At 42.0% G+C, this 23,326-nt stretch overlaps 1 protein-coding gene across 1 annotated transcript in view; it reads right to left on the bottom strand.

Moving 5' to 3' along the window:
- The window catches only part of LOC311237585 (uncharacterized protein), a 56,531-nt gene that overhangs the window by 20,023 nt on the left and 13,182 nt on the right, over positions 1-23,326 (bottom strand). Inside the window, exon 3 of the mRNA XM_084338424.1 lies at positions 8,368-8,500. Coding sequence (XP_084194550.1) covers positions 8,368-8,488 — 121 coding nt within the window. The 5' untranslated portion in view covers positions 8,489-8,500. The remainder of the gene's footprint in view (positions 1-8,367; positions 8,501-23,326) is intronic.

Below are 23,326 nucleotides of genomic sequence, written 5' to 3' on the forward strand. Positions count from 1 at the left end.
GAAGGAGTTTATTTCCACCACTCCTGAACGCAAGACCACCTTCGGTGTTTTACCGTCTTCGGAATAGGTAATGTGTGTTTATTATCGCTCCTGCAGCGATTGTTGTTGTGACAGTGACACACACACACACACACACACACACAGATCCTGTGCGGTGTGCGAAACGAAAATCCAAACGCTAGTTGCGTCTATCGACAATAAATCGTCTTCCGATTAGAGAAAAAACTGCTGCATTTCGTGTGTGAACTGTCCACATGTTGGTGTTCAAGTTTGTCTGTTGTAGTGTAAAATATTGATCTTTCAAATGAATGGAAAATCACGAATGATGCGCTTCGCGCATGCATTTAATATGACGTTATTATTATTATTATTATTTATCTCCGACTCCCGCACCCCCAAGTCTGACCGACTTCCCGCGTCCTTGGGCACAGGACAAGAAGGCCCTACAGAGAGTGGTGCACTCAGCTGAGTGTACTACGGGTATTGCACTACCACCCCTGCAGGTCTTATATAACAAGAGGTGCAAATCCAGAGCCTGCAGAATAATGAAAGACCCTCACCCAGTGGCGTCCTTTCACTAAATTTATTATTTTTGGCAATCGAAAACGAGATGAAAATATAGTACTGTCCATAGATGGAGTTGATATAGAGAGTTACTGAATTTTGTTTTCTTGGTGTAATTATGGATGATAAACTAACATGGAAATCTCACATAGCACATGTTAAAAAAAATATGTCCAAGAGTATTTTTGTTATGAATAAAGTAAAGGATGTGTTAGAGTATGAGGCAATGAGAACACTCTACTGTTCACTCATCCCACCTCAGTTATTGTGTTGAAGTATGGGGGAATACTTATGGGACCAATATAAAACCATTATATATACTACAAATGGTCCAAAATGCTGCAGCCAGGCTACTCACAAGGTCAAAAAAATCATGTCACATCACTCCCATTCTGGTATCGCTGCACTGGCTCCCAGTACACTATAGAATTCACTTCAAAGTCCTCACTTTCACTTTCAGAGCACTCCACGGTCAGGCCCCTATCTACATCACTGAACTCATCCATCCCTACACCAACACCCGCTCACTCAGATCTGCCGATCAGCACCTCCTGGTGGTCCCCAGGTCCAGGCTGAAAACAAGGTGGGTTCGAGGTGACTGCACCAAGGCTCTGGAACGCTCTCCCCCTGGACCTGCGAACTGCCCCCTCTGAAAATTCTTTTAAAAAACAACTAAAAACACATTTGTTCAGACAGGCCTTTGGTCATACAGTACATAGGCACTTTTTCTTGTCCTAACTGTTCTTATAGTTTTGTTTTAATTAGTGACTCATGATTTTATCCAAATTCTTTTATTCTACTTTCTCTATCTGGTTTCACTGTTTTTAACTGCTGTCTGTTGTTGTTGTTGTCATTTATATCTGATTTTGTTTTATTGTGTTTTTTATATTAAGTTGTAGTGTAAAGCACCCTGTGCATTCGTGCTGTGAAGGGTGCTATATAAATAAAAGTCATTCATTCATTCAGAAGAGGGCTGTAAGAATCACAGAGTGAATTATCGAGAACACACAAACATATTATTTATTAAATCTAGAATAATTAAACTTGAAGACATGGTCAAGTTTCAAACAATGTCAATTATGTTTAGGGCAAGAAATAAGACACTGCCAGAAAAAGGACAAAATCTTTTTCATTTAGAAAGTGAGTTTAGTAGGAGGAAATAAACATTTTAACATCAGTTTGCACGTACCACACTTAAACAGATGCCCTTCAGTTATTGGTGTAAAGTTGTGGAATTCTCTCCATAGCGAGCTTAACACATGCCCATCTTTGTGCCCAGTCTGCCAGCGCTGTAAGCCTATGGAGATGTTTACCTTCTTTGCAGGGCTATAACTTTTTAAATATTATAGCTATATCGGCATTACTATGGCCCATTCAACATCGGGTATCTATCGTTCCGGATGTGGGAATGTTATATTTTTTCATTCATACATTGTTGTGTTAATACCGTCGTGAATATAAGTATGTTTTAAGGTTTTCTGCAGTAATTCCTAAAATGCGAGTTATAGGCCCCGACGCTGCGCATATGATAGATTATCGATTGGCGTTTCTTTCCTATACACGCTATATAAAAAAATTCAAATGTATATGATCGGTATACATTATGCTTCATCATGCGTGAAGGAAAGGGGGGGGGTCGTTTATAATTCCTTGATCGTCAGTGACGGCTTTATTTAGTATGGGTTGATACGTTGATCAGACTGATTGCAAACAAGGAAATGGACAATCAAGCTGAAAATAACGTTACGATTCCTCTTACCGTTCGCCGATGAGACGGAGGAAAAATATTCCAATTATTTGACGTCGATCTGCTAGATCCATTTCCCGTTTGTATGACGCAATAAACGCCTAATGCACTCGATTGTGTATCTAGACCCACGTTACAATATATCTCTGGCGGAGGAATTTCCCTGATGCACCGAGCGCCACTTCCGGTTTGGCGTGGAGTGTAACTCGCCCGAAATCCACCAGGCGGCGGTATTGAGGCGTTGCAATATCAGAACAGGGTCCAGCTGCGTCCCGGAGGCGTGTAGCTTAATGCCAGCGGAAGAGTGCAAGAGCGCTTCCGCATTCTTCGCCGCGCATGAGGTCCTCGCTTAGTTCAGACGCCCCATTCAACACGGTGAATCCCAAACTCGAAACTCCGTTAAGCTCCAGAGAGAGAGGCTGAAAACCGCCAGTTCTTGCCCGACGGATGGGAGCCGAATCGGGATCCGAGTTTTCTGATGAATAGCCCCAAAACATGGAGGTCGCGAACGGCGCCGGCTTCGCTGACCAGAGCTCTCTCAGATTCAAAATTGCAGCCTGGAACATACATGTTTCGGAACCAATGTGTAACTAGACAGTTACAATATAACATTTAGATTAATTAACCCAGTTAATGCCTTAAGAGAAAGAGTCTGGTGGTCAATTACTACGGAAATGTTGTGTCTTACTAATAATAACTAATTCCGCGGTCAATATAAGTCTCTGTGATACTTTCTGAATATGATTTGGGAATGGGCAGGGTTATATTAGAAGAAAGACAGTGTAAACAATATAATTAACTCTGAATATAATAATGACGAAAAATAAACAGGATACACAACAAGGTGCATGCGATGAGGTTATATGTATTGCACCTTGTAGTGCACCTTGTTGTGTTGTGTATCCTGTTTATTTTTCGTCATTATTATATTCAGAGTTAATTATATTGTTTACACTGTCTTTCTTCTAATATAACCCTGCCCATTCCCAATGGGCAGGCTCATGACAGCAATGTTACGTTAGTGACTTGGTTGAAACGTGATTCCGGAGTGATAAAGTGGAAGGCAAATGCATCCTCGCTATCTCCTCTGCAAGCAGTGCTCTGCATGTCCGGCTGCACTGCCGCTCTCTATCTGTGTACTCTGCTCTGGTCCAATCACATTCAGCGTCTTGATGTGATCTGAATAGTGAGATCTTTTCTTTTCTTTATTATTATTTATATAAATTATTATTTTGTGTAAATTAGGTTGTACGCCAACCATCAAGTAAAACTACTAGTTTAGGAAAAGGGGGCAGGTAACTATAAGAATTCTTCTTCTTCCTGGTATGGTATTTATGATTTTGTATGAAAACTCTATGATTGTATTGCTTCCATGTGGCAAATAAAACTCTGAATCTGAAATTAATTTCAGATTATTCTGATTATTAACCTCTTAAGCCCGGAGCCCTATTTTCTGAAAATCCACCTAAAATATATACCTAAGTAGGGGTGCACCGATATGAAAATTGGCCACCGATACCGATACCGATTGTTCAACTAACACAATCGGCCGATACCGATACCGATACCGATAATTGTGGCAAAAAATAAGTATTTTAATTTTTTTTTAATATTTTTTTTAATTTTTTTTTTAATTTTTTTTTAAATTTTTAATGAAACTACTGTATATTTGTATGTGTGTTTGTATTTGTAGGCCTCTTTACTTACTTAAAAAAGGAAACATCAAGAAATATGTTTATGGTATCACTGATCCCTCTCCCAGTATCGTCTGGCGGCCTGCAGAGGGATACTATTTTCTCAACCAGAGCTTTCAACCAATGCAATGGAACCATTCTGGCGGCCTGCAGCGGGATACTATTCTCTCAACCAGAGCTTTCAACCAATGCAATGGAACCATTTTGATTGACAGTCGATTCGGCCAATTACGCCACACCGCTAGCACCCACCTCCTGCTTACCACCAAGCGAATATTCATTTTTCTACTTCGGGGCATGCCGCCATTGATCTGCTTGTGAGAATGCGAGACGAGTCAAACTCAGAACCACAACAAGCTAATAAGTTAGCTGCCCGGCAGTGCCCGCCGACCAGCGCGCTCCACAGGATGGCCAAACGAGACACAATGATTTTACTGCAACAAATGTTATAATAAAACAAAGCCTTTCTATACATTTGTCTGGTTGAAAACTTTATTAACAGATTGCAGAATGTGTAGTTGGGTACGGAATGAGCAACGGAATGTAACCGAGCTATGCACGGCTTGCTTGCTATCTTCGGGTAAATACTATGCTGATGTAATTGAACGTGTAACTAACTATAATAACGTTAATGCCACAAAACGAATGTTTGTGTCATTTTAACAGCAGATACTTTCTTAAATGCCATCCTCCCGACAGAGCGGTGTTGATGGGGAGCTCTGATGGATTCGCTTGGTTGTGTTATTACATTAGCATTGAACAGCTAACCGAAAGCTAGGGTTAACTAATGTTAAAGGTTTAGCCATAACGTTACGTTGGCTAAAGTTGGGGCTATTCTTAATCCAGTAATAATGGCTGCAGACCTGCAAGCAAAGTACAGCAAGTTGGCAAAGGAGTATTCCAACGTAAATCACATTTTCACCAGTAACGTTAGTCGTCTGCCTCCCGGCTATGAACGGACTCGGAGTAATGCCTTGCTGCTATGGGTAATAATAATATGCTGATGTTATTGTCCGTGTAACACTAACTATATAACGTTAATGCCACAAAACGAATGCCTTGTTAATCATAAATAGTAACTTTGATGCAGTAGCTTGTGTGTGTGTGGGGCGGACGGCGGGCGTTGTGCAGGTAGGTCGCGAGTGAATATTTTTTTTTTGTCTTGACGCTACACAAATGGATGGTTAGTTATCGGCGACTGCTATCGGCACATTTGAGCTTATCGGCCGATAGGCCGATAGCAGTCAACAAGGCACTTATCGGCCGATACCGATACCCGACCGATATATCGGTGCACCCCTATACCTAAGTAAATGGAATATTGCTCCACTTCTACAAGGTCCATTTGCATGTTCCTGGTATCTAGGGACATCTATGCAGCTATGGAAATGCACTGTGCATTTTTTTATTCTATCACAAAGCTGTTTCAAATCACCAGCCAGTATTTCAGTTATTCTGGTTGCTGTGCGATCTGAGGGGGATTTGCTTTTGTTTGCCTTCAAACATGGTCTCCATCACTTCAGTCATACATTATTTTATTATGTATGCATCAGAGAGAGAGAATGGCTTCTTGTGTTTAGCCAACACCCATGCCACTGAGTGAGGACTTGGTTGTTTTTTCTCGTTGTGACATAGATTTAAAAATAATTCTGCTTGCAGCTTGATATGATGATTTCATTCCATTTATTTGTGTGGTTCTTAGCACTGAATTTTGAGGAAAGGTTGCATAAAAATAACTGTTTTGTTTCGTAGTGGCGTTTCAAAATGCCACTCTTCACAAGAGCTACCGTTTCTTGGCATATTAGTCACATTGGTTTGGTGCTGGGACTCAGGATGAACGCATATTTTTCAGTCCATTCACCTTTGAATTTCAGTCGACTTTTCTTTTACTGCCCATCTTTGAACATGCCATATTTTCTGCTGGCTGCCTGCTGGCGAAACTAGGCTACTAGCTACATTTATCTCACGGAGAATGAGGTTACTGTAGATGCGCTGTCAACTCTCTGCTCTGACTCGGACTGAAAGAGATGACACGCATTCCGTGAAGACCCTCCCCTACTCAGCATCTGATTCGCAGACTGTGGTTGGGGGGGGAAACGCTGACAGGACGCTGAATGTGATTGGACCAGAGCAGAGTACACAGATAGAGAGCGGCAGTGCAGCCGGACATGCAGAGCACTGCTTGCAGAGGAGATAGCGAGGATGCATTTGCCTTCCACTTTATCACTCCGGAATCACGTTTCAACCAAGTCACTAACGTAACATTGCTGTCATGAGCCTGCGCTATGGTAGCCTACAAGTGATCAAATAAATAAAACGTCCAACTCGCGCAACGACTCGGCAAAAAGTTGTGAGCGGGCCGCACTAACTCTAAACTTTGATGTCAAGTAGGGGGCCGCAAAATATCATCCAGCGGGCCGCAATTGGCGAGTTTGAGACCCCTGGTCTAGTCAGATTGATTTATGATGTGGTTGTAATTTGCGGTCCGCACGGGTGGAAGAGGTTAATCTGATATTCAATATACATTATTCATTCATTTCCAATGAATACAATCCGTGAATTAACCTCTTAAGCCGTAGCCATATTTTCAGAAAATCTGCCTAAAAGTACATACCCAAGTAAATGGAAGATTGCTCCACTTCTACAAGGTACATTTGCATGTTCCTGGTATCTAGGGACATCTATGGACCTGAGGGAATGTATTCCTAGTGTCAGAAATATTGTGTCTGTTACTATGCTTGAGTGAATTGTAATGAATCAAAGGAGAATATACATTCTTTTATACACATTTTTAATTCACTTTGAAGGTGAATAACACCATGCTAACATTGACCAGCCGTGAAAAATCCAGGTGCTTATTCAGCACCTTCTTGAGATCAAGTGTACAAAAAATAAATAAAAAACTAAATGAATAAAGGGAAGATGATTTACAGGTTTTTTGTAGATACAGTACTGAATTGTGCATGCAATTTGGAATATGAATATAGAATATCAGGCCAGAGTTCAATCTGGATTTAGTACCACCAGGCGCCCTTTACAGGGCAGCAAATACCATGAATGGAATCTACTGTAAGTCCTCCATCTTTCAAGACGTTCACAGACCTGGTATTGTATATTCATATTTCAAATAGCATGTGTCCGGATGGCAAAATCCAGTACTGCATCTATAAAACCCCCTGTAAATCATCTGCCCTTTATTAATTTGCTTAGATTTGTTGTACACTTGATCTCAAAAAGGTGCTGAATGAGCTCAGTGGCAATTTTTCACATCTGGTCATTGTTAGCATGGTGTTATTCACCTTCAAAGTGAATTAAAAAAATTTATAAAATGTGGGCGGCTGAGTGGCGCAGTGGGCAAGGCGCTCGCCACTAATGCAGGAGATGCTGGTATTGAGCCCAGCTCTCTGCGTTGTTACCGGCTTGGCCGGTCGTTCATACTAACACAATTGGCAGTGTTAGGGGTGGGAAAGCCGGTGGGTGGGGATTGGATGTTGTGGACAGCGACTCCTACAGGTCGTTGGTGCGCCTGTACAGCAGAATCAGGAAGTATCGGGGGCAGCATGAGCCTCCCACGCGTTACTCCTCGCCACTGAGAGATCGTGCTGTTAAGGTAAAGATGCGACAGCTGCCTCCTCATGTACCGGAGGTGACACGTGATGCAAGGCTTGGTCCTCACTGCAGCCGACCAGTGGGAGGCATAGTCTAGCAACGTTCAAGACAGGGGTGGGGAGAATTGAAGGGAGAATTGGCAAGGCGAAATTGGGATGGGAGAAAAATAGAAAAATAAGGAGAAAAAGTGGATAAAAAAAAAACATTTATAAAATAATGTATATTCTCCTTTGGTTCATTACAATTTACTCAAGCATAGTAACCGACACTGGGAATACATTCCCTGAGGTCCATAGATGTCCCTAGATTAAGATACCAAGAACATGCAAAATGGACCTTGTAGAAGCGGAGCAATCTTCCTTTTAGGCACATTTAGAGAGTCTGGCTTAAAGGAACACTCCAACATTTTGGGAAATTTGCTTATTTGCCATCTACCCGGGAGTTAGACAAGAAGATACATACCTTTTTCTTCTCTGCACGCAGTAGGAGTAGGAAGACGTTGGGAACTAGGCTAATGGAGGAACCTACTTCCAACCAAGTCACTAGACTAGACTGACGCTAAGCTAGGCTAACGGTGCGCGTCTTCCTACTCCTACTGCATGCATAAAGAAAAAGGAATGCATCTTCTTGTCTAACTCCAGGGTAGATGGCAAATAAGCTAATTTCCCAAACAGTTGGAGTGTTCCTTTAAGAGGTTAAAGTCGACACTTATAAAGTCATAATGTTTACAGATTAAAGTCAACATTTCCATACTTGTTTCCATGCAGTCCAAACAGCTCTTCTCCTGGTCCACTTGAGACGGTTTCATGCAGTCCACCAAACAGACAGACAGTTCTCTCAAACCAAGGTGTGAGAGGCTGCGAGGGGTGGTCATATTCAGACCAATCTTGGGGGAAAGTAAGGAAAGAAATATCAGTACATTTTACATTCATCCTAACAAACAAAGGTCTAACTTTTCAGTTGGAATTCATCAGGAACACAGAAAGCCAAGCAAGAACCACCAGTCCTTAACCAGCTATACATAGGTAGCTCTCTTTTCCTAGGCTAACAAATTGGAAAGGAAGGAAAATCCTGACAGGAAGATTTTCATAAGAACTGAAAAACACATGGGTGTATATATAGACAGAATGGCCTGACAGGACAGCTCAGGGAACAAAATAAGTACCCGCCAACCCAGCGTTTCCGTTAGAACATATTCGTGCCGGTCTGGGTGTCCTGCAAGATTTCTATCCCCGGACATATTCGAGAAATTCCGGTCAGCCTGGTTTTCCTTTTTACCGGCTGAATGCCACCATCGGCGCCAATGTTAACGTTAATATCGCCTAATCTATGTTTTAAATTATGGCTATGTGTCTAATCTGCCCATCGCATTATCAAAAGACTATTTTCCAGTCAGTGCTGTCAAGGCTGTTTATCGCGTTGTTTCCGTTTCAGAGCATTTAGAAAAGCCCCCGTTTTCAGATAAAAAACAGCTCATTCTGGAGCATTCTATGAAAATCGTCTTTTAGTGGAATATTCCACAACGTTGATATTCGTCGGCCTTTTTATGAATCGTTTTCAAATAAACGCTAGATGATCAATATTATACGTGCACGCAAGCACATTACGGCCGCTCGCGGATAATCGCCCCGTTGATTTCCTCTCGGACTTTTACAGTGAAACCGAAAGAAGACATTTCACAAAACAGCTTATAACTTCATCAAACTTACTCTGATTATCCTAACACTGATAACATAGAGTCCTTACCTGACATCAGATGGTATCCAACTGGTATATTCCAATTCCTGATCACCATTCGAAAAAATCGATACGTGTATGGATCCAACGCGATACTGTAGAACTCCATGATCAGCGGGGATCTGAGGTTCCAGAATGAACTGTGGTAACCCTGGCTGGATCAGTGAACTGGGAAATGTGGATATAATGTCGCACCTCAGCCAGGAGAATTAAACTTTCCACTCGGGCCTGAACGCTCAACATTTCTGTTTCTGTTTTCTTTCACCACGGCATCAGCGGTCTCTGTGACTTCAAGTTCAGAAGACTCATCTTCGTTGTCATTATTATTAGACCTGCTTGTGCTTGGTTTCATGAAATATTTGTTAAGCTTAGCTTGTTTTGGCCATCTCTCTCTCTCGCTCGTATACCTGTTTGTCGTTATGGTGGCCAGACAGGCTCAAAAAAAGAAAGAAAAAAAGATTCACATCCGAGCGGCGCCATCCGCGCTTTATCAGAGTGAAGCAACATGTAATGATTGTTTCGTTCATCGCATAGGCTATTTAATTTTAGCCTATTTTAATACAATTCAAATAATAAAATTGTGCTTAGAGAAATTATTTTCACCGGACATTATGACCGGAGAGATTTAAATATTCGGACTTCAACATATTTTGCCGGTCAAATACTGGTAATTACCGGCTAACGGAAACGCTGCGCCAACCGCCAATGGCGGGCAGATTTAAGGTTTGGCAACTAACAATGAGAGGTCTGCCCGCCACCTGGAGTGTAGTTCATATCGATACTCTTATTTTGAAAGTCCTGTGTGGGTCTCATTTCCGCCCCAAGCGCAGCTCCAGTCATAATATCTATGACTCCGTCAGCTAGCAACGTTCGGTTCATATGATACTCTGTGGCAACTCGACGAGTCATATCCGCCCCAGTCCGTGCTTCTGCTCGTATTAAAGCAGAGCAGCGCTACACAGCAGTGCGCCTGTTTTGCGAGCCGAAATAAGTCTGTGGTGTTTTTTTTTCTCACAACGGGTCAAATGCATCTAACATACGTTGCATCGTCGCCATTCCTTTATGCCCACATCGCCCGAAATGAACGTTACGTTAGCGTCAGCTAACAAGCTAATCCTGATCAGAGGCAGAGCCATGGAGAACAGACAGTGGGGACTGAGGAAAGGGAAATGGGGGGGGGGGGGGGGGGGCACTCTCCCTTTCTCTGTGTGTGCGTGCGTTTGGAAAGACGATGAAGTCACTAGTCAGGACTCGGGACAGGAGTATATTATAGTAAACTGAGGATTACTGAGGATGGACAGATAATGTTGATATTCAAATATAAAAAAGTTTCAAGAGGAGTGGAAGTTTGAAGACAGACTAGACTACAATATGATGCGGGGGTGGTGCGTTGAAACAGTGTGTGTGTGTCCCTCCCGACCCCACTTCTATGTTTCAATAAATTATTTGCATTTAAAACTATTAATTAGGGATGCACCGATATGAAAATTGGCCACCGATACCGATTGTTCAACTAACACTATCGGCCGATACCGATATTTGTATATAAGTATTTGTAATTTTTTTTATTTTTTTTTAATGAAACTACTGTATATTTGTATGTGTATGTTTGTATTTGTAGGCCTCTTTACTTACTTAAAAAAAGGAAACATCAAGAAATATGTTTATGGTATCACTATCTCTCTCCCAGTATCGTCTGGCGGCCTGCAGAGGGATACTATTTTCTCAACCAGAGCTTTCAACTAGGGATGCACCGATATGAAAATTGGCCGCCGATACCGATACGATTGTTCAACTAACACTATCGGCCGATACCGATATTTGTATATTTGTATATAAGAATTTGTAATTTTTTTTATTTATTTTTTTTATTTTTAATGAAACTACTGTATATTTGTATGTGTATGTTTGTATTTGTAGGCCTCTTTACTTACTTAAAAAAAGGAAACATCAAGAAATATGTTTATGGTATCACTATCTCTCTCCCAGTATCGTCTGACGGCCTGCAGAGGGATACTATTTTCTCAACCAGAGCTTTCAACCAATGCAATGGAACCATTCTTGCGGCCTGCAGCGGGATACTATTCTCTCAACCAGAGCTTTCAACCAATGCAATGGAACCATTTTGATGACAGTCGATTCGGCCAATTACGCCACACCGCTAGCACCCACCTCCTGCTGTCCTTACCACCAATCGGCAAGCGTTTATTCATTTGCTACTTTCGGGCATGCCGCCATTGTTCTGTTTGCGAGAGCAGAACACACTTAACGTAGCTACGTTAGCTGCCCGGCCCGCCGACCGGCGCTCCACAGCATGACCAAATGAGACATAATGATTTTACTGCAACAAATGTTATAATAAAACAAAGCCTTTCTATACATTTGTCTGGTTGAAAACTTTATTAACAGATTGCAGAATGTGTAGTTGGGTACGGAATGAGCAACGGAATGGAACCGAGCTATGAACGGACTAACGGAGTAATGCCTTGTTTACTGCTATCTTCGGGTAAATAATATGCTTGTTATTGAACGTGTAACACTAACTATATAACGTTAATGCCACAAAATGAATGTTTGTGTCATTTTAACAGCAGATACTTTCTTAAATGCCATCTTCCCGAGAGAGGGTGTTGACAGGGAGTTGTGTTATTAATAGCATTGAACAGCTAACCGAAAGCTAGTGTTAACTATTGTTAAAGGTTTAGCCATAACGTTACCTTGGCTAAAGTTGGGGCTATTCATAATGCAGCAATAATGGCTGCAGACCTGCAAGCAAAGTACAGCAAGTTGGCAAAGGAGTATTCCAACGCAAATCACATTTTCACCAGTAACGTTAGTCTTGCATCTCCCGGTAGCTAATGAACGGACTCGGAGTAATGCCTTGCTGCTATGGGTAATAATAATATGCTGATGTTATTGTCCGTGTAACACTAACTATATAACGTTAATGCCACAAAACTAATGCCTTGTTAATCATAAGTAGTTACTTTGATGCAGTAGCTTGTGTGTGTGTGTGGGGGACGGCGGGCGTTGTGCAGGTAGGTCGCGAGTGAACTTTTTTTTTTTTGCCTTTTGACGCTACACAAATTGATGGGTATTTATCGGCGACTGCTATCGGCACACTTGAGCTTATCGGCCGATAGGCCGATAGCAGTCAACAAGGCACTTATCGGCCGATACCGATACCCGACCGATATATCGGTGCACCCCTACTTTCAACCAATGCAATGGAACCATTCTGGCGGCCTGCAGCGGGATACTATTCTCTCAACCAGAGCTTTCAACCAATGCAATGGAACCATTTTGATTGACAGTCGATTCGGCCAATTACGCCACACCGCTAGCACCCACCTCCTGCTGTTCTTACCACCAATCGGCAAGCGTTTATTCATTTTCTACTTTCGGGCATGCCGCCATTGATCTGCTTGCGACTCACTCGAGAGCACAACAAACTTAACGTAGCTAATACCTTAGCTGCCCGGCCCGCCGACCAGCGCTCCACAGCATGACCAAATGAGACATAATGATTTTACTGCAACAAATGTTATAATAAAACAAAGCCTTTCTATACATTTGTCTGGTTGAAAACTTTATTAACAGATTGCAGAATGGGTAGTTTGGTACGGAATGAGCAACGGAATGGAACTGAGCTATGAACGGAATAATGCCTTGCTTACTTGCTGTGTTCGGGTAAATAATATGCTGATGTTATATTGAACGTGTAACACTAACTATTAGTAGGGATGGGTATCGTTAGGATTTTATCGATACTACTACTCTTATCGATACTGCTTAACGGTTCGGTACTTTATCGATACTCTTATCGGTTCTTTTTGGTTCTTTTTTTGCAAGAAAAAAAGACAATGAATTAAGAACAGAATCAACATTGCTTTATTATTTATAAATACAACTTTATAAATAAGTATTATAAATAAATATAATTTCTTCAGCAACAGCAGCAGCAATGTTCTTTTATATAACTTTATAAATAAATATAATAAATTAATATAATTTCTTCAGCAACAGCAGCAACAATGTTTTAAATGTGTCTGACTCTGAATTATAGACTTTTTATAATAAACAACAAATGCAAAAGGCTAACAGAACTGTGACACTGGTTCACCCTATCCTCTGTCATCCTTCCTCTAGCTGCTAGGGATAAAGGACTTTGGGTGGTGGAGGGAGGTAGAGGGAGGATGTGGTGGCCCTGGGCTCACTGGCCTGGGACATAGTGGCTGACGCCTCAGCTTGACGATCTATAAAAAGTTTAGATTGTAGTATTTGTAGCTAAACAATTGTTTTGTTTATTAGCCTATTTGTAATAATTCGTTATTAGCCTAGGCAACTCCGTATCTTGGCTTACGGTTACGGCTGCAGTGGATGCAGATGGAACACTGCGCGCAAGGCAGTCGAATACGCGCATTTCTGCACACTAATATCATGTTTTGCCAACAGATGTTTTGATAAATTGATTTGCTCGTATTGCCACCCTTACTGGCAAATGTTTTGTTGCACTTGTGGCAACGTGCATTGTCGGCATTGACCCTTGTAAAGTATATCCATACTTTAGAACGCTTCGCTCTATCCGCCATGATCACGACTCAGTGCATGCAGAGCTGCTGTCTGTGTGCAGAGCGCTATAGCACGGGGCGTCGGGGACTTTCATTAAGGAGTACCCGTATGTAGTACCCGGATGTCTATGTGTAGCACTAGCGAGCGACTCGCGAGGAGTGTGTGTAATAATTGACTCGCTGGCTGCGGCTCGCTTCTCGTGCAGAGACAGAGAGGATCGTTCGCAACTTTTAAATAATAATAATAATAATAATAATTTCTCTAGAGTATCGATAGCAGTACCGAGGACGTCAGAGCTTATAAATACTCCGGTATTTTCTAATATAGTACCGGTTCCAGTTTAAAACCGGGGTCCGGGGGGCATCCCTAACTATTAGGGCTGTCAGTTTATCGCGTTAATTAGATTAATTAATTACACAGCAAATAATCGCATTATGAAAATTAACTCAAAATTAATTACAATTTTTTTTTTTTTTTATAATAATTTTTTTTTTGTATCTCATTCATTCCATAAGCATGTAGAATACACATTTACAGTTTTTTTTTAATATGGTCCATTTGCATTTTATTGGTATCTGATTCTAGGGACATCTATGAATCTCAGGGAATGTATTCCCAGTGTCAGAAATACTGTGGGCTAGATCCACAAAGAATGGATTGCACGGTGCAAGTTGCACTCTTACTTACAATTCATTATGAATTGAAAATGGGGGACCCTGATGTAAATAAGACGAAAGTCTTTCTCTGGTCTGCATTCCCTTAACAATTGTGTGTATTGAGCCGTACTGTATTGTACCCATTCTGCAATCTGATAATAACATTTTCATTCAATCAATCAATCTGCGCGGTGATTGATTGAATGAACATTTTATTTTGAGTAAATTGTAATGAACCAAATGAGAATATCAATACATTTTTTTTTATCTTTGACTGTGAATAACACCATGCTCAAATTGACCAGACCTGAAAAATCTAAGCAAATTAATAGATGGAAGATGATTAAACAGAAGGTTTTGTAGATACAGTACTGAATTCTGCCATCCGGACACATGCAATTTGAAATATGATTATAGAATATAGAATATGAGGCATAAAATGGTAATGCGATTAAAATGCGATTAATTAGATTAATTAATTACAAATCCTGTAATTAATTAGATTAATTATTTTAATCGCCTGACAGCACTACTAACTATATAACGTTATTAACTAACTAGCTACCGTACCGGGAGCTCACGTTGATGCCTGGATGGTGCTAACTAACTAGCTACCGTACCGGGAGCTCACGTTGATGCCTGGATGGTGCTAACTAACTAGCTACCGTACCGGGAGCTCACGTTGATGCCTGGATAGTGCTAACCAGGGGAGGAAATTAGGCCACTTTACTGGCCAAATGCTAGTATTTTTTACGTTTGGCTGGTAAAAAAAATCAGATACCCGCCAGTTGGCTGGTAAGCCAAAAAGTTAGTTTCCTCCCCTGCTGGCGAGTATACAAAAAAATAAAACATTCTGCAATCACTGCACTGGCAAACGGTGCGCGTCTTCTGAGTGTTCGCTTTAGTTGACAGTGCCACGAGAGCACTGCACAAGACCACCCGCGGACATATAATGTTTAATAAACGTTTGCGCAGTACTGGCCAACCCGCGGACATATAATAAAAGTCCCGCGGTACTAGGCTAGCCATCAGGAGCACTCGCAAACAGATAACGTTAAACACAGCAGAAGATGGAAAACAGACAGACTGACCAACGGGGAACTGCATCCAACCCTAGTACAACCCTCGAGTATAAGTTACTAAGGACACATTTAAATCACAGAGGTGTAATGTTAGTCTACTGGAACTGTATACAGTGGTTAGCTTCTAGTTAGCATTTTAGCTATAGCTGCTTGCTAGCTAACATTAGCCCCATGTGCTCAAAGCAGCCAGCTAGGTGTATCTGTTATGACTATAATGTTTCCAAAAAAGCACCGGACTACGACGTAAGGTTAGACATTTTATTTCATGCTCAAAAGCCCCTGGCTTGCACATCGCAGTCACGAAAGGGGCTAGCTCAACCAGTGCACTGTGCACAACAGCACACCAACCCAACTGACGTTACCACAACACTTGACAGTACTTCACAGCACTGTCGTAAGACCACCGTGCTGTCTTAAAGGCACAGTGTGCCTACCCAGATGCATACACAACATTGACGCGGCTTGACATACAAAGAAGTAATTATCACAATTAGCGATTTTTTTTGTCTGGTAAAAAATCTGTTTGGCTGGTAAAAAAAATCAGATACTCGCCAGTTGGCTGGTAAGCCAAAAAGTTAGTTTCCTCCCCTGGTGCTAACTAACTAGCTACCGTACCGGGAGCTCACGTTGATGCCTGGATGGTGCTAACTAACTAGCTACCGTACCGGGAGCTCACGTTGATGCCTGGATGGTGCTAACTAACTAGTAGTGGGTAGTTGGGTACGGAATGAGCAACGGAATGGAACTGAGCTATGAACGGACTCGGAGTAATGCCTTGCTGCTATGGGTAATAATAATATGCTGATGTTATTGTCCGTGTAACACTAACTATATAACGTTAATGCCACAAAACGAATGCCTTGTTAATCATAAGTAGTAACTTTGATGCAGTAGCTTGTGTGTGTGTGGGGGACGGCGGGCGTTGTGCAGGTAGGTCGCGAGTGAACCTTTTTTTTGTTGCCTTTTGATGCTACACAAATTGATGGTTATTTATCGGCGACTGCTATCGGCACATTTGAGCTTATCGGCCGATAGCAGTCAACAAGGCACTTATCGGCCGATACAGATACCCGACCGATATATCGGTGCACCCCTACTATTAATGCTGACTCATTCCTTCAGTCCACTCAATTATGCTAATATTCCTTATGTTGTTTATGATATTAATTGAAAATAGCATATGAGAGTATTATATAGTAATAACACATGGCGATATACTAAAAAGCTATTTATAATTTTTGGCTGGTAAAAAATCTGCCTGGCTGATTGTTTTTAAAATTGATGAAGATATTGATTTAAATATGTACATAGCCTATATATAAAAAATACATTGTAATTAGGGATGCCCCGATCATGTTTTTTGCCACAGATACCAATCACAGATAGTCTATGAGCGATATCGGCTGATACACTGCCGATACCGATCGTTTTTGGTTTTGTTATAGCAGCTGGCAGTATTATACTGTAGGTCTAACACAGGCATTCTAAAAGTCTGGACTCCGGTCCAGATCCGGACGAACCACAACTGTCTCTCGACTCTGAGCAAATGATACTTTTCATATGTATTATCTGTATTATCTGCGAGACAACGCAACGAGTCAAAATTCTCCGCTATCAATAATGCAAGCAGCATCTTTGCATGTCCGACTCCACTGTGTGTGTGTGTCTGTCTACTCTGCTTTGGTCCAATCACATTCGCCCACCCAGTCTGCGAATCAGAGGCAGAGTAGGGCGGGTCTTCACGGAATGCTTGTTGTCTCTTCAGCGAGCTGGGAGTGTACCGGGGCTTGCTCAATGTGACGGAGTGGTCCGTCTCGTCCAGCCCTATGAATTTCATGACTTTATGTGATCGCCTTAGCCTTCTGACTATCACGGTTATACGCACGGGTGCTCTCTAAAGTGGTTTGTGTCAGCAGCCGTTTGTTTTTAATCTGCCTTTTTCTCTTTACTCCGCGGTAAGCTTAACAAACTCTCCATGCTCCTCTGGGTGATGGGACTTCCAAGTGTCTTATTAAATTAGTTGAAACTTTTTACATTGCTTCCCCCACAAGGTATTTCATCCTGGCATACATTGCAGATGGCATTTGTTGCATCGGTCTCAGACACTTGTAATAGTTCCACACCACAGACATGTTTTAGGATAATTAACATGCGACAATGACACCAACTCCGCTGAGAATTGGCTCATGTTTTTCACGTCATCGATCAGTTTTCGCAATCGGGGACTAGAACGCATTATCGGAATTCCCCAATCTCATATTTATACTGAATATCGGCCGATACCGATCGCTGGCCGATCGATCGGGGCATCCCTAATTGTAATCGTATCTCCTGTGCTGGCACAAGCACTACCATAGCATGGAGTGGAGAGATAACACACAATACATATAATATCCCTGTTTTTCAGCATTTAGCTACAGGCATGGATACATTGTATCATGTAATGATAAATGATGTCATAGTAACAGGCGGGTGTTATAAGATAAGAATAAACTTTATTGTCCCTGAGGGGAAAATTTACTTGGAACATCAGTGATGCATCAGTCTGCGATAAGTGTAAACAAAGAAGAAGAAAAATATATATATACTAGGGCTGGACGGTATGGTCTAAAATTGATATCACAATATAATTTGAAGCATAGACGGTAATGGTATATATCACGGTATATTAATTTATCTTAAAATGTCTATATAAATGCTTCTGAAGGGGTAAAACACTAGCAGCTATTACTGTACTCTTGTATTACTAGGACATATTTCACATAGTACAGAGGTATTTTAAGAACATTTATTGTGCAAAACTGCAATAGAAAAATGCTAAACCTTTTCTCAAGTTACTTCCATCTCTGAAAAACACCTTTTTCATGAAATACAATAAAGAAAATAAAAACTACTGCAGGACAGGAGGTTTCTTTCCCTCAAACAACTCAAACACAATAAAACTCCAACATAACTTAACTTTAGTGTACATGTTTGACAACGTAGAGAGAGAGCGAGAGAGGTTGATGTAATAGGTTTGAGTTTGAGGTTTGAGCGTCCTAAGTTGCCGTAGTTGATGATGTCACACCAGGATGTCATTGTCAACACACAGAGTTGGAAACGAGAGCAGCCCGATGGATAAAGCGATATAAAGAAACAAATAGCCAATAAATGTGAAGTTATCTTTGAACCTCTGTTGTCAAGCCTCGTCAATATAACCCCCCCCCCCCCCCCTTTCCTCACTAATGAAACTGGTGCCGCGGAGTCACGTTAGAACGTTAGCTTAGCGGCTAACGTTAGCCCGTTGCTGCGCTAAAGCAAGTCTCCTCTCAGCCTCCTTAGCCAAATTGAAATGCCCAAACTATATGGCAAGGTCCGTGAGCAAGTGGAGAAAAACTCAGTACAATTAAACACTATGCAACGACCACTGCAAACGTCGAGTGAATCATCAAGTAACGTTAACATCATTGCTACTGCTGTGACTAGCTGCTCTAGTCTACCGGTCACAAGGTATGAAGGTATAGTCAAAATCCATACCGTAGCGCAAATTCATACCGTTTATACCGTATACCGTTTATACCGTCCACCCCTAATATATACAATCATTCATTCAGTTAGTAAAAAATACTTCAGACAAATATGACAATACATAGAGACGTACAACCATAATACATAAGTAGGTAAACTCATTTCAAAAAGCTTCATATTGCACCCTGCCCTAAATTACTAACAGATTAAGACTTGGACAAGAAAGAAAGAGGTGACAGCCCACTGTTAGGTGGCACCTCAAAGAAATCAACCTCTATTATTATTTAGGAGAGCGATGGATGTAGGAAGGAAGGAGAGCTTGTAGCGGTTGCCGTTATATCTACTTGCTCTGAACCGTCTCCCCGAGGGAAGAACTTCATATTCGGGATAAAGATTATGAGAAGGGTCCTGTAAGATTCTGTGGCTGGCTGACCACTACTTTCTCCAAGATAGATTGGAGTGACGTATACTTGGTGTTTCCGGTCACCTTCATCGCTGCTTTCACTAGCCTTTCAATCTTCGACTTACACTGTACTGTGAGCGTACCAAACCACGGCCCATCTCATCAGGCTTTCTAGGACAGCTTTATAAAATGTGGTCATGATCGCTGTGCTCACACTAGGGCTGTCGCGGTATGAAATTCTCACCGCGGGTTTGTGTGTCTCATCACCGCGGGATGCGGTGGTACGGCACTTCTATTAACACTTTGACTGCCAGGGGGCGTCTTTAGACGTCTTTGCTGGCCATGCTAAAGTTGCCGGGGGACGCTGTACGTCGTCTTTATATCAATATTTCAAAAATCTGCGATCGGATTCATAATGTCCCTCCGCTGGCCTGAGATTCACCAGCAGGACCCACTGAGCTCTCTGGCGGTTCAGGAGCGCCATCTGGTGGCCGATCGGCGCAAGCGCTTAACAGGAAGCGCAGTACAGGTTGTGCTAGATGTCCGTATTGCTTCCGGCCACTCGGGATAGGTTCCGGCACTCTAGCTCGTCACTCTACATAGCGATCGATTGCCAATAACTCGATAAACAACATGATTTGGACGTATATACCATTATACAAGCTGGAGATGGACCGGGTAATAATATATCCCATAATGATAAAATGTCTACTCGACGATGATCGCCCAACGGCGCGCGGAGACTGGGGTGAGTTTCAGCGTGTAACGTTACCGTCTTCGATAATAACTGATATTATCAACATTTGACCCACATTAGATGATTGGTATAACGCTGCCCACGGAATTATAAACGCCCCCTCGCCCATCCGGTCAACATCAGATGACGTGTAGTAACTTCTAGAAGTACGTCTAGTTGGAATTTTTTATATCGCGCTGATTGCCATCAAACTGTATTTCATCATCAATATAATGCATTTGGGGCTATATATCACGTTCTGGAGAAAGCTGCAGAAAGAGATGAAAACATACTTATACATTAGACCATACTTTACTATGAATATGTGAATGAAAAAGTTTAACGTTGCTACACAATGAACAATACATATAGGACTTTGAATGGGCCCTAATAATGGCAATGTAGCAATAGAATTTAAAAAGTTATAGCCCTGCAAAGAAGGGGACTTTCTCCATAGACAAATAGCGCTGGCAATCTATGGTATATCATTAATTTAACCTTAGGCAACCAAAGTGTTAAAAATATATATATATATTATTATTTTTGTTTATATACCTGTATATATTATTTTTATTATTAAGACATGCAAGTTTACCCGCAATCGTGATAGTAAAAAATTCTAAGGTGGTAGGAGTCCCGAAACTATTTTAAATATGTTTGATAATCTACCATTTGTCCCTCAACGCTCTGAAGTGTGATACAAGTAGTAGGGTGTTGCCTGCTCCTTTAAGAGTGATGCATTGTGGGATATATGCCCTTCTCCAACTTAAAACTAACGTTATTTGAGCAAACATTTAGAGAGGACAGACACAGCAGAGAGAGAGAACAGACACAGCAGAGAGAGAGAGAGGACAGACACAGCAGAGAGAGAGAGGACAGACACAGCAGAGAGAGAGAGGACAGACACAGCAGAGAGAGAGAGGACAGACACAGCAGAGAGAGGACAGACACAGCAGAGAGAGAGAGAGAGAGAGAGAGAGAGAGAGAGAGAGAGAGAGAGAGAGAGAGAGAGAGAGAGAGAGAGGACAGACACAGCAGAGAGAGGACAGACACAGCAGAGAGAGAGAGAGGACAGACACAGCAGAGAGAGAGAGAGAGAGAGGACAGACACAGCAGAGAGAGAGAGAGAGGACAGACACAGCAGAGAGAGAGAGAGAGAGAGAGAGAGAGGACAGACACAGCAGAGAGAGAGAGGACAGACACAGCAGAGAGAGAGGACAGACACAGCAGAGAGAGAGGACAGACACAGCATAGAGAGAGAGGACAGACACAGCAGAGAGAGAGAGAGGACAGACACAGCAGAGAGAGAGAGGACAGACACAGCAGAGAGAGAGAGGACAGACACAGCAGAGAGAGAGAGAGGACAGACACAGCAGAGAGAGAGAGGACAGACACAGCAGAGAGAGAGGACAGACACAGCAGAGAGAGAGAGACACACAGCAGAGAGAGAGAGGACAGACACAGCAGAGAGGACAGACACAGCAGAGAGAGAGATGACAGACACAGCAGAGAGGACAGACAGCAGAGAGAGAGGACAGACAGCAGAGAGAGAGGACATACACAGCAGAGAGAGAGATGACAGACAGCAGAGAAAGAGAGAGGACAGACACAGCAGAGAGAGAGAGAGAGAGAGAGAGAGAGAGAGGACAGACACAGCAGAGAGAGAGAGGACAGGCACAGCAGAGAGAGGACAGACACAGCAGAGAGAGAGAGGCAGGGTTCGAAATTAACGGGGGCTTGGGGCAAAATGCCCTCGAAAATTGACCAAATGCCCTCGAAAATCAGTTAAGGGGGGCAATAAAAGCCCCCGACAGTTTACTAATTATATATATAATTATATATGCTCTACAATGCGAGCATTTCCCTCGTATTTGGCCCTAATAATAATATGTGTGTGTGCGAACCGGAAAAATCATTTACTTACAGAGTGAAGATTACAAAACAGCTCCGCTGTTAATAGTTAAGAAACTGGACTGAAATTCAGTTTTTGGGTGGAATGCAAGGAGGGAGGGAGGCGGGGCCCGCTGCGTGTTACAGGGTGCTTGAGAGGTCCGAACACAGACAGACAGACAGACAGAGAGCTCTGCTTTCATCAAGCATGCATAGTGCTGTGTAACATTAAGTTACACTGCTATCTTAACGTTAGCAAGCTAAGCATCTGCATAGCGCGACCTGTGTAACGTTAAGTAACTTGTGTTCGGCGGGGAAAGACCGTTCCATTTGTAACACAACTCCAAAGAATAACATCCAAATGATCCTGATGTGCATTTCCTTCATTCCACAGCGCTGAGTGCGCAACGTATTTCATTGATCGATCTGACAACAACACAACTTGCCCTCAGGGACAATCATATTTAATCTATTTAGATAGAGTATGTATTATTTACAGATAATTGAAGGTACCTCAAAACATGAAACCAAGCCATGTCACACATCGTGTGTGTGTGTGTGTGTTACTTGAACAATTGTCACTCTGCTCCTAAATTTCTGTGTGCTCCTAAATTTGTATTTAAATTTTATTTATTAACATTTTATTTAGGAGCACATGTGCTCCTTGGGAAAAAGGTTAGCGTAGAGCCCTATATATGGAGACATTAACATTACGTTATCAAACATAGGGACGAAGACTGTAAAAAAAAGTGTCAACAATGTTTTCTAATTTTTGTTAATTTTCATTATAAAAATGTTGTGCCCACGAAATAAAAAAAAAAGCCCCCGAAAATCAATTAAGGGGGGCAAAAAAAGCCCTTAAATTTTTTTTTTCTAACCCTGGAGAGAGGACAGACACAGCAGAGAGAGAGAGGACAGACACAGCAGAGAGAGAGATAGAGAGAGAGAGAGGAGAGAGAGAGAGAGAGAGAGAGAGAGAGAGGACAGACACAGCAGAGAGAGAGGACAGACACAGCAGAGAGAGAGAGGACAGACACAGCAGAGAGAGAGGACAGACACAGCAGAGAGAGAGGACAGACACAGCAGAGAGAGAGGACAGATACAGCAGAGAGAGAGGACAGACACAGCA

This window comes from Notolepis coatsorum, assembly GCF_963971535.1.
Source record: "Notolepis coatsorum genome assembly, contig: SUPER_11_unloc_1, whole genome shotgun sequence".
Lineage (NCBI taxonomy): Eukaryota > Metazoa > Chordata > Actinopteri > Aulopiformes > Paralepididae > Notolepis > Notolepis coatsorum.